The sequence below is a fragment of the Schistocerca cancellata genome, chromosome 2, assembly GCF_023864275.1.
Source record: "Schistocerca cancellata isolate TAMUIC-IGC-003103 chromosome 2, iqSchCanc2.1, whole genome shotgun sequence".
In the NCBI taxonomy this organism is placed as follows: Eukaryota; Metazoa; Arthropoda; class Insecta; order Orthoptera; family Acrididae; genus Schistocerca; species Schistocerca cancellata.
In genome coordinates, this window is record NC_064627.1 from 1141414370 (window position 1) to 1141426810 (window position 12441).

Consider the following 12441-nt stretch of genomic DNA (forward strand, 5'->3'; position numbering starts at 1 on the left):
ATTTTTGAATTTGAACACTCTTCTCACCGGACCAGAAGTCCTTTTCCTCTGGCCACCAAACTTCATGTATTCACTATATGTAAGTTCAACCTATCTATTTAATTTTTTAATTTTTGTAAACTACCTGCCCAATTAGGGATCTTGGATTCCACTGACAAGTTGAGCGATAGTTTTGTTTTTCCTGATGACAAAATTCTCCTGAATAGCCTCCACCTGGAGATCCAAGTGGGGGACTAATTTACCTTTGAAATATTTTTCACATGCTCCTCATTAACTAGTATGACAGCTATTAACTTTCTCTGTTGTTCTCTTTCCTCTTCAAAAATTGTTATTGTAAATGTTTGAAGTGGAAGGGACTGGAGATAAGCTAACCAGGTAGATTGTAATTTATTTTACAATATGGAAGAATATTTCTCTCAGTTGTATCCAGATGCAATCTATGATGTTGACAACTTCAGTGTGGCTGATCAGTGTCATTATCTGTTATTATCAATACTTTTTCAGGTGAGCAAAAGAAAATAATGAATGCATCTAATGGATATCATCAAGATTGTATCAAAAATCATCTTCAATAGCCATGACTTCCAGACACTCCATGACTATTTGCTACTGATACTGTTTTGATGAGGCCTTGGCGAGACTGTTGACTTCAAAAGTATACCACATGTGAATTACAAAACTGCAATTTTGCAAAAGTGGTTCTTCAGTTTTGTGTACTTTGAAAATATTGTGGAACATTTAAGTAAGATATGGATACATAATGTCTGAATACTAATTACAAGGATCTTACAGGACTACAGAATTTATGAAGACTGAATACAAGTGAGTTCCTTTAGTAACTGATGTGTCAGACCAAAGAAATGCAAAAACAGTGTGAGCTACATAGCTCTTTAAATGACAAATCTTAGATATATATACTGCACCTGAAGAAATTTACAGTGCAACATGTGCTCTGATTTTATTTGTTTCAATATTGAAACTTTGAAAGCATGCTTGCTTTCAAGCAAGAGACTTTATTTTTTGATAGATATTTTACTTGGTAAATTTAATTCATGCACTGTGGTCACACTAAGAGATGGCCATTTCATATTTTTATCATTTTAAGGATGTATTTTTGTAACATAAATGTCATCTGTTTCTCTATGTAATCATAAATAAAGTTCTCTCAATATGTATAGTCTATTTTTAATAAAACATAGTTGTGAAATTCAGTGTGTTGTACTTTTTATGAACCTGAGATTACATTTGTTGTCATTGGAGAAATCAAGACAAACTTTGTATTTTCCCTTTTCCTGCTCAATACTGACAATATTAGTAATACACTGAAGGATCATATGTGCACATTATGTTCTTGCTACTTTCAGTTCTTTGTGACTGAATTCTAAACCATTCTCCATGTTTTGAATGATAACAGCTTTTGAGAAGAAAAATTTCCATCCTTCCATTAAACAATGGGAAATCCTGGATGGAATGTAACAATATGAGAGAAGGTAAGTTGCTACTCACCATATAGCGGAGATGCTGAGCCACGATAGGCACTGGCCGTAAATATCCTCCCATCCTTGTACAAAAACAAATCTCCCGTGCCTTATCTTTCCAGTCTCCCACCACCTCCCAAAGTCCCACAGTCTGGCCACAGAGGAGCATTCCCCTCGTAACTCAGTACCATCCGGGACTGGAGCAACTGAATTACATTCTCCGCCAGGGTTTCGATTGTTTCTCGTCATGCCCTGAAATGAGAAATGTCCTACCCACTATCCTTCCCACCCCTCCTACCACAGTACTCCACCATCCACTGAACCTAAACAATATACTCGTCCATCCTTACACAACCCCTGCTCCCAATCCCTTACCTCATGGCTCATACCCCTGTAATAGACCTAGATGCAAGACCTGTCCCGTACATCCTCCTACCACCACCTACTCCAGTCCAGTCACTAACATTACCTATCACATCAAAGACAGGGCTACCTGCAAAACCAGTCATGTGATATACAAGCTAAGCTGCAACCACTGTGCTGCATTCTATGAAGGCATGACAACAAACAAGTTGTCTGTCCGCATGAACGGCCACCCACATACTGTGGCCAAAAAACAAGTGGACCACCCTGTAGCAGAACATGCTGCCAAACATTATATCCCTCATCTCTATGACTGCTTCAAAGCCTGTGCCATATGGATCCTTCCCACCAACATCAGCTTTTCTGAATTGCGCAGGTGGGAATACATCCTACATTCCCATAACCCTTCTGGCCTCAACCTTTGTTTAGTCACTGTCCTCACCCATCCAGCCCCCTTCCTGTTCCCATTCCAGCATTACACAGCCGTCATTTCTCCGCCACACCCAGTCTTTTAATTTCTTTCATTTTTATTTCTCTCCTTTCTACATCTACATCTACATTTATACTCCGCAAGCCACCCAACGGTGTGTGGCGGAGGGCACTTTACGTGCCACTGTCATTACCTCCCTTTCCTGTTCCAGTCGCGTATGGTTCGCGGGAAGAACGACTGTCTGAAAGCCTCTGTGCGCGCTCTAATCTCTCTAATTTTACATTCGTGATCTCCTCGGGAGGTGTAAGTAGGGGGAAGCAATATATTCGATACCTCATCCAGAAACGCACCCTCTCGAAACCTGGCGAGCAAGCTACACCGCGATGCAGAGCGCCTCTCTTGCAGAGTCTGCCACTTGAGTTTGTTAAACATCTCCGTAACGCTATCACGGTTACCAAATAACCCTGTGACGAAACGCGCCGCTCTTCTTTGGATCTTCTCTATCTCCTCCGTCAACCCGATCTGGTACGGATCCCACACTGATGAGCAATACTCAAGTATAGGTCGAACGAGTGTTTTGTAAGCCACCTCCTTTGTTGATGGACTACATTTTCTAAGGACTCTCCCAATGAATCTTAACCTGGTACCCGCCTTACCAACAATTAATTTTATATGATCATTCCACTTCAAATCGTTCCGCACGCATACTCCCAGATATTTTACAGAAGTAACTGCTACCAGTGTTTGTTCCGCTATCATATAATCATACAATAAAGGATCCTTCTTTCTATGTATTCGCAATACATTACATTTGTCTATGTTAAGGGTCAGTTGCCACTCCCTGCACCAAGTGCCTATCCGCTGCAGATCTTCCTGCATTTCGCTACAATTTTCTAATGCTGCAACTTCTCTGTATACTACAGCATCATCCGCGAAAAGCCGCATGGAACTTCCGACACTATCTACTAGGTCATTTATATATATTGTGAAAAGCAATGGTCCCATAACACTCCCCTGTGGCACGCCAGAGGTTACTTTAACGTCTGTAGACGTCTCTCCGTTGATAACAACATGCTGTGTTCTGTTTGCTAAAAACTCTTCAATCCAGCCACACAGCTGGTCTGATATTCCGTAGGCTCTTACTTTGTTTATTAGGCGACAGTGCGGAACTGTATCGAACGCCTTCCGGAAGTCAAGAAAAATAGCATCTACCTGGGAGCCTGTATCTAATATTTTCTGGGCCTCATGAACAAATAAAGCGAGTTGGGTCTCACACTATCGCTGTTTCCGGAATCCATGTTGATTCCTACATAGTAGATTCTGAGTTTCCAAAAACGACATGATACTCGAGCAAAACACATGTTCTAAAATTCTACAACAGATCGACGTCAGAGATATAGGTCTATAGTTCTGCGCATCTGCTCGACGACCCTTCCTGAAGACTGGGACTACCTGTGCTCTTTTCCAATCATTTGGAACCTTCTGTTCCTCTAGAGACTTGCGGTACACGGCTGTTAGAAGGGGGGCAAGTTCTTTCGCGTACTCTGTGTAGAATCGAATTGGTATCCCGTCAGGTCCAGTGGACTTTCCTCTGTTGAGTGATTCCAGTTGCTTTTCTATTCCTTGGACACTTATTTCGATGTCAGCCATTTTTTCGTTGGTGCGAGGATTTAGAGAAGGAACTGCAGTTCGGTCTTCCTCTGTGAAACAGCTTTGGAAAAAGGTGTTTCCGCTACTTACCCCCTTCCCCTCCGCACCTTCTCTGCTACCCTCTGTCTAAACTGCAACACTTCACTGTCCGCCACTCCCACCATACTATCCCCCCCCCCCCAGCCTCCTCCTTACCCCCACCCAGTCGCCACTCCCATCATGCACTGGCGCTGCTGCTCACAGTGTAGTTTCAGCTCTCTGAGACTGCAGATGTGTGTGCAAGTTGCGCTTGCCTGAGTGTGTGTGTGAGTGCTTGTGTGTATGTGTGTCTACTACTGACAAAGGCCTTAATGGCCAATATCTATGATTGTGTCAATCTTTTTATTGTGCCTATCGTGGCTCAGCATCTTCACTATATGGTGAGTAGAAAATTTCCTTCTGTCTTATTGTTATATCCTTAACATTAAAACATTTCAAATGTAAGAGCTACATGGAACTCACTTATGTGATATCTATAAAATGCTCTTATTTAAACAGACAATGAAATATGGCAAAGTACAACAATAATATGCTTAATATCCCTTGAGACTGCTGATACAATAAACTTATTTTTCCTACTTAAAGTATGCTGTTGCGCAACACATATGAATAGGTGATTATTGACCACTATTCATTGGCATGTCAGGAATTTTCTGGATATTTAAAAATAGGCATCTGAAAAATTAATGTTATATAAGACAGTCCTATTGTTAAGTCAACTAACACTGTATTTTAGCCAGGTTATAATTATATCACTAAAGGGGAAGGGTGTCTTATAATTATCAACAATCAAATTCCATTTTCTCAAATTTGTTATTACTTCACATCCACAAACTTGATTATAATGTGCAACATTCAAAGGCTAAATTATATTAGAATTTCCTCCCTTAAAGAAAGAAAGAAAAGAAAAGAAAAGAAAAGAAAAACCATACGTTTATACCTCAGAATGAAAATCAAGACATCGTATCATTATCGATGTCATCCCACTTCCCTTCACTCACACCAACCTCATCTCTCTCAGTAGTTGAGTCCTCACTATCAACTTCTTGATAGCTATCAATGACCTGCTCTTGTTTGTCGTCTCAGGCTGTCCTCCTGTGACAAAAACAGGAGTTATCCTCGGGAGGACGACGGTTCAATCACGCGTCCGACCATCCTGATTTAGGTTTTCCGTGATTTCCCTAGATCGCTCCAGGCAAATGCCGGGATGGTTGCTTTGGGCTTCCTTCCCCATCCTTCCCTAATCTGATGAGACTGATGACCTCACTGTCTGGTTTACTCCCCAAAAACAACAACAGGAGTTATCCTAAGGTGACACATTCTGAGTTACTGTGCTTCAGTAACATACTAGACATGCTCTAAAATTAAAAAATTATAAGCAGATGTTTGATAGCCATTTAGGCATCTGTATTGTATGTATATGTACTTTTAAACTCCATACAATATTTGATTGTAATAAGGCTAACACGGACATTCCAGCTGGTTTATTTTCGATCACTAGTTAATTAACTATATCCTAAAAATGGTTTCCTTGAATACCTTCCACCTATTATTGATTTAACACTGTAATTTGTGCTCAGGTGACAAGGTTGTATGATTTTCAAATAACGCTGTTTCCATTTCCTTCTTGTTTTTAAAAAAGAAAAAAAAAGAATGATATCCTTAGAAAGGAATTTCTGCATTTTTTCTGTACACATAGGAATGAAGTCTACAGACTACTTCAAATGATTAGAATCCACCGTGATTGGGTCAGTAGTCAGAATGTGCTACCGAAGGGATGGTACGATTGAAATAAACCTTAAGTTTGAGAGATAAACCAAACAATATAATTTAATTATAATACATTGTATCAGTACAAACAACTGCTGGTTAAAAATTTTCAGCAAAGACCAGCATTTTTTCCATCCAATTATATCTTAGAGATTGAAAGTTCAGTGGGGAGACTCTGATGTGTTGACTTTTGAGATGGCATAAATAATGTAAATTCAGCTATTGTGTACTGAAAATGGAGAAAACAAACATCAAAAATGAAGGGCATTACCATGCTTACTATAATTTAGGAAAACTGTTGGCATTCAAAACACCTTCTAGTCATCACAGCATTGATAAATACAGGTCCTATATGATTTTCAGTGGAATTTTATATTGTTTTTCCTGCAAAATAATGGCAAGTTCAGGTAACAATGATAGAGGTGGGTAGCTATCATCCTTCCTTCTCTCCAAAGAGGGTTCAGTAATATTGATATCTGTTGACCAGTGGCTACAGGAGATGCTACAGTTCATCCTCAAGTTCACAAAACCAGTCCTGGATGATGCAAACTGTGTGAATAGGGCCCTGTCATCTTAGAATACAACATAACCATTGGGGAACAAATATTGTACCATGGGGTGAACCTGATCAACCAAAATAATCCTTTGTAGTAAAGTAGCCTTGCAGAGTACCATAGGGCCCATGGATTAGATTAGATTAGATTAGTACTTGTTCCATAGATCATGTATACGACACTTCGTAATGATGTGGAACGTGTCAGGTTAATAAAAGGTGTCTATACAAGGTATTGCATTAGACAAAATATTACATGACACTCAATAATTTTTTTGTGTGTGTGTGTGTTGAGGTTGGGTAATTACCCTCTTACTATATCCAAAATTCATTTAATGAGTAGGAGTTGCCATTAAGAAATTCTTTTAATTTCTTTTTAAATGCTATATGGCTATCTGTCAGACTTTTGATGCTATTAGGTAAGTGACCGAAGACTTTTGTGGCAGCATAATTTACCCCCTTCTGAGCCAAAGTTAGATTTAACCTTGAGTAGTGAAGATCATCCTTTCTCCTAGTGTTGTAGCCATGTACACTGCTATTGCTTTTGAATTCATTCAGATTCTTAATAACAAATTTCATAAGTGAATATATATATATATATATATATATATATATATATATATATATATATATATATATATATATATATATATATATATATATATATATATATGGTCTTTAAATATGTCTGCTTGTGTCTGTATATGTGTGGATGGATATGTGTGTGTGTGCGAGTGTATACCCGTCCTTTTTTCCCCCTAAGGTAAGTCTTTCCGCTCCCGGGACTGGAATGACTCCTTACCCTCTCCCTTAAAACCCACATCCTTTCGTCTTTCCCTCTCCTTCCCTCTTTCCTGATGAGGCAACAGTTTGTTGCAAAAGCTTGAATTTTGTGTGTATGTTTGTGTTCGTTTGTGTGTCTGTCGACCTGCCAGCACTTTCATTTGGTAAGTCACATCATCTTTGTTTTTAGATATATTTTTCCTACGTGGAATGTTTCCTTCTATTATAACCATTGTGAGGCTACAGTGAAGATTTCTAGCTCTTTAAATAAGTCTCTGCAGGATGATCTTGGATGAGCTCCAGTAATTATTCTGATTACATGCTTTTTTGCAATGAACACTCATTTACTCAATGATGAGTTACCCCAGATTATGATTCCATACGAAAGCAGAGAATGAAAATAGGCGTAGTAAGTTAATTTACTCAGATGTATATCGCCAAAATTTGCCGTAATAGCATAAGTAGCTGAACTCAAACATTTCAGCAGGTCCTCAGTGTGTTTTTTCCAGTTCAGCCCCTCATCAATGCAAACACCTAGAAATTTTGAATATTCTACGTTAGCTACCGATTTATGATAGAAGTCTATATTTATTAATGGGGTCATTCCATTTACTGTGTGGAACTGTATGTACTGTGTTTTGTCAATGTTTAACGAGAGCCCATTTGCAGAGAACCACTTAATGATTTTCTGAAAAACATCGTTTACAATTTCACCAGTTAATTCTTGTCTGTCGGGTGTGATAGCTATACTTGTATCATCGGCAAAAAGTACCAGCTTTGAATCTTCATGAATATAGAATAGCAGGTCATTAATATATATTAAGAACAGCAGATGACCCAAGACCGAACCTTGCGGCACCCCATTTTTGATCGTTCCCCAGTTTGAGAAATCACCAGTTTTTTGCATATTATGTGAACTGTTTATTTCAGCTTTCTGCATTCTTCCAGTTAGGTATGACTTAAACTATTTGAGCACTGTCCCATTCATACCACAGTACTTGAGCTTATCTAGAAGTATTCCATGATTTACACAATCAAAAGCCTTTGATAGATCACAAAAAATCCCAACGGGTGACTTCCGGTTACTCAGAGCATTTAATATTTCATTAGTGAAAGTATATATAGCATTTTCCGTAGAAAAACCCTTCTGGAAACCAAACTGACATTTTGTTACAACTTTATTTTCACAAAGGTGTGAAGCTACTCTACAATACATTACTTTTTCAAGAATTTTGGATAAGGCAGTCAGAAATGAGATTGGGCAGTAGTTGTTGACATCAGATGTATCCCCTTCTTTATGCAGTGGTATAACAATGGCATACTTCAGTCTAACATGATATGGCAGTACAAATTGTCACTAAACCCCTGACATTTTTCACTCTTGGGATGTGAACTTGACTATAAGTTGAAATGGTGTGAATTAAAATGTCTTTCTTCCATTGTTCCATAGTCCAGGTTCTTTGGCTTCAGCACCACATTTTCCTGTTACAGGCATTTGCATCACTGATGGGCAGTTTTGAAATTACAGTTCACCCTTTAATTCCCTGCTTATCCTCTTCACTTCCCACACGTCATATGTGATACATGGACTGGTGACATATTTGAATACAGAACCTATGTAATGTCAAAGATACACATGTCAATACATTCCTCACCTCCTGTTAGGTGTCATACCTAGCACAATAAGTTTCAGTACTCTGTATAACAGAAATTTAGAGGGATAAAAATTTTTTCTTCTAGTGTGACTGAAGAGGTTGTGGAGCTCCCATTGTGTTGTTTTCATGCTGATAGGTTTCACAAGTCCGCCCCTCATGGTCTCGCGGTAGCGTTCTCGCGTCCCGTGCACGGGGTCCCGGGTTCGATTCCCAGCGGGGTCAGGGATTTTTCCTGCCTCGAGATGACTGGGTGTTGTTGTGTCGTCTTCATCGTCATCATTCATCCCCATTACGGTCGGAGGAAGGCAACGGCAAATCACCTCCATTAGGACCTTGCCTAGTAAGGCAGTGCGGGTCTCCCGCATCGTTCCCCTAGGCTCTGTAAAGAAGCATGGGACTTCATTTCCAGGTTTCACAAGTATGATATTCTGTTCTTCAATGATTTTTGCAGCTGTTGCCACAATCTTCTTCAGTGACTATCAATTGCAATCACTCAGCGCACACTTTTGTCTGTGTTGTTACTTAACGGATTATGTTTTTCTGCTTCCCCTTTATGTGGTATAAATTTTTTATTATTTGGTACCTCTTGAAACAACAAACACTTTGGCTACCTCACTTACAGAACCACCTACATAAGAGCACCAACAATCTGCCCACTTTTGAATTCACTTTTCTCTGACATTATGCACTCGCAACTACACAAAATACTGTTCTGACCATGACGACACTTGCAACGTATTGAGGACACTACAAAAGAGCCATTCATGGCTGAATAGAACAGTGCAACCTTTGGGCTTGACTAGTATCTGCATTTATGTTCAACCATGCATTTCTCACAGTATTTCCATATTTTTGTCCGACCTCTGTATGTGGGCTGTTATTCTTCATTTTTTTCCCCCCCACATTCAACTCAAGAAGATGTCAAGTTCCAATCAAAATTAATTCCATATTGAGAAATACACTAAATGTGATAATTATGCGAGTTGGAAGTTCTCAGTACCAGAGTATTTAGGGCAAACAAACTTTGGGACTATGTGTGCAGTACAAACAATAATCTAAAGAAAGTAGTTAAGGCTAGATGTAATCTGATATTATTATTATTGACTTTTTTTCTCAGACTTAAGTCTGGTTAAAAATGGAACGTGACGCGGACCTCGGTCAAGCGTGACTTCCTTGTAACTGTATGGTATATGTTATATTGCATTTAGGAACTTTCGGGTAATTGAACATGTATCAATAATTACAGATTTTTGTAGTTGTATATATATGTTTGGATGTAGCTGTATTGCATTGATGTACTGGTGAATATTGTGAGGTATGACTCCTGTAGTTGATAGTATAATTGGGATAATGTCGACTTTATCCTGATGCCACATGTCCTTGACTTCCTCAGCCAGTTGGATGTATTTTTCAATTTTTTCTCCTGTTTTCTTCTGTATATTTGTTGTGTTGGGTATGGATATTTCAATTAGTTGTGTTAATTTCTTCTTTTTATTGGTGAGTATGATGTCAGGTTTGTTATGTGGTGTTGTTTTATCTGTTATAATCGTTCTGTTCCAGTATAATTTGTATTCATCATTCTCCAGTACATTTTGTGGTGTGTACTTGTATGTGGGAACGTGTTGTTTTATTAGTTTATGTTTTATGGCAAGTTGTTGATGTATTATTTTTGCTACATTGTCATGTCTTCTGGGGTATTCTGTATTTGCTAGTATTGTACATCTGCTTGTGATGTGATCTACTGTTTCTATTTGTTGTTTGCAAAGTCTGCATTTATCTGTTGTGGTATTGGGATCTTTAATAATATGCTTGCTGTAATATCTGGTGTTTATTGTTTGATCCTGTATTGCGATCATGAATCCTTCCGTCTCACTGTATATATTGCCGTTTCTTAGCCACATGTTGGATGCGTCTTGATCTATGTGTGGCTGTGTTAGATGATACGGGTGCTTGCCGTGTAGTGTTTTTTTTTTTCCAATTTACTTTCTTTGTATCTGTTGATGTTATGTGATCTAAAGGGTTGTAGAAGTGGTTATGAAATTGCAATGGTGTAGCTGATGTATTTATATGAGTGATTGCTTTGTGTATTTTGCTAGTTTCTGCTCGTTCTAGAAAGAATTTTCTTAAATTGTCTACCTGTCCATAATGTAGGTTTTTTATATCTATAAATCCCCTTCCACCTTCCTTTCTGCTTAATGTGAATCTTTCTGTTGCTGAATGTATGTGATGTATTCTATATTTGTGGCATTGTGATCGTGTAAGTGTATTGAGTGCTTCTAGGTCTGTGTCACTCCATTTCACTACTCCAAATGAGTAGGTCAATACTGGTATAGCATAGGTATTTATAGCTTTTGTCTTGTTTCTTGCTGTCAATTCTGTTTTCAGTATTTTTGTTAGTCTCTGTCTATATTTTTCTTTTAGTTCTTCTTTAATATTTGTATTATCTATTCCTATTTTTTGTCTGTATCCTAGGTATTTATAGGCATCTGTTTTTTCCATCGCTTCTATGCAGTCGCTGTGGTTACCCAATATGTAATCTTCTTGTTTAGTGTGTTTGCCCTTGACTATGCTATTTTTCTTACATTTGCCTGTTCCAAAAGCCATATTTATATTATTGCTGAATACTTCTGTTATCTTTAGTAATTGGTTGAGTTGTTGATTTGTTGCTGCCAGTAGTTTTAGATCATCCATGTATAGCAAATGTGTGATTTTGTGTGGGTATGTTCCAGTAATATTGTATCCATAATTTGTATTATTTAGCATGTTGGATAGTGGGTTCAGAGCAAGACAGAACCAGAAAGGACTTAATGAGTCTCCTTGGTATATTCCACGCTTAATCTGTATTGGCTGTGATGTGATGTTATCTGAATTTGTTTGGATATTAAGTGTGGTTTTCCAGTTTTTCATTACTGTGTTTAGAAACTGTATCAATTTAGGATCTACTTTGTATATTTCCAAAATCTGTAGTAACCATGAGTGGGGTACACTATCAAAGGCATTTTGGTAATCAATGTATGCATAGTGTAGGGACCTTTGTTTAGTTTTCGCTTGATATGTCACCTCTGTATCTATTATCAGTTGCTCTTTGCATCCTCGTGCTCCTTTGCAGCAGCCTTTTTGTTCTTCATTTATAATTTTGTTCTGTGTTGTATGTGTCATTAATTTCTGTGTGATGACTGAAGTTAATATTTTGTATATTGTTGGTAGGCATGTTATGGGGCAATATTTAGCTGGGTTTGCTGTGTCTGCTTGATCTTTAGGTTTCAGATAGGTTATTCCATGTGCAAGTGTATCAGGGAATGTGTATGGGTCTGCAATGTAAGTGTTAAATAATTTAGTTAGATGTGAATGTGTTGAGGTGAACTTCTTTAGCCAGTAATTTGCTATTTTATCATTTCCAGGGGCTTTCCAATTGTGTGTAGAATTAATTGCTCGGGTGACTTCATGTTGCAAAATTATCACTTCAGGCATTTGTGGTATCATCTTGTATGTGTCTGTTTCTGCTTGTATCCACCGTGCATGCCTGTTATGTTGTACCGGGTTTGACCATATGCTGCTCCAGAAGTGTTCCATGTCTGTTATGTTTGGTGGATTGTCTATTTTAATGTGTGTGTTATCCATTGTTTGGTAAAATCTCTTTTGGTTTGTGTTGAATGTTTGGTTTTGTTTCCTTCTATTTTCACTTTTTTTGTATCTTCTAAGTCGTTTGGCCAATGCTTG

The 12441-nt window shown here is 38.3% G+C and overlaps 1 protein-coding gene across 3 annotated transcripts in view; it reads left to right on the top strand.

Moving 5' to 3' along the window:
* The window catches only part of LOC126150178 (androgen-dependent TFPI-regulating protein-like), a 286309-nt gene extending 285159 nt beyond the window's left edge, over positions 1 to 1150 (top strand). For 2 of the 3 annotated variants that reach the window (XM_049915861.1, XM_049915859.1), the window contains exon 5: positions 505 to 1149. In XM_049915861.1, coding sequence (XP_049771818.1) covers positions 505 to 575 — 71 coding nt within the window. In that variant the 3' untranslated portion in view covers positions 576 to 1149. Of the gene's footprint in view, positions 1 to 504 lie in introns of all 3 variants that reach the window. The other variant, XM_049915858.1, reaches the window with a different exon arrangement.
* The last annotated feature ends 11291 nt before the right edge of the window (positions 1151 to 12441 follow it).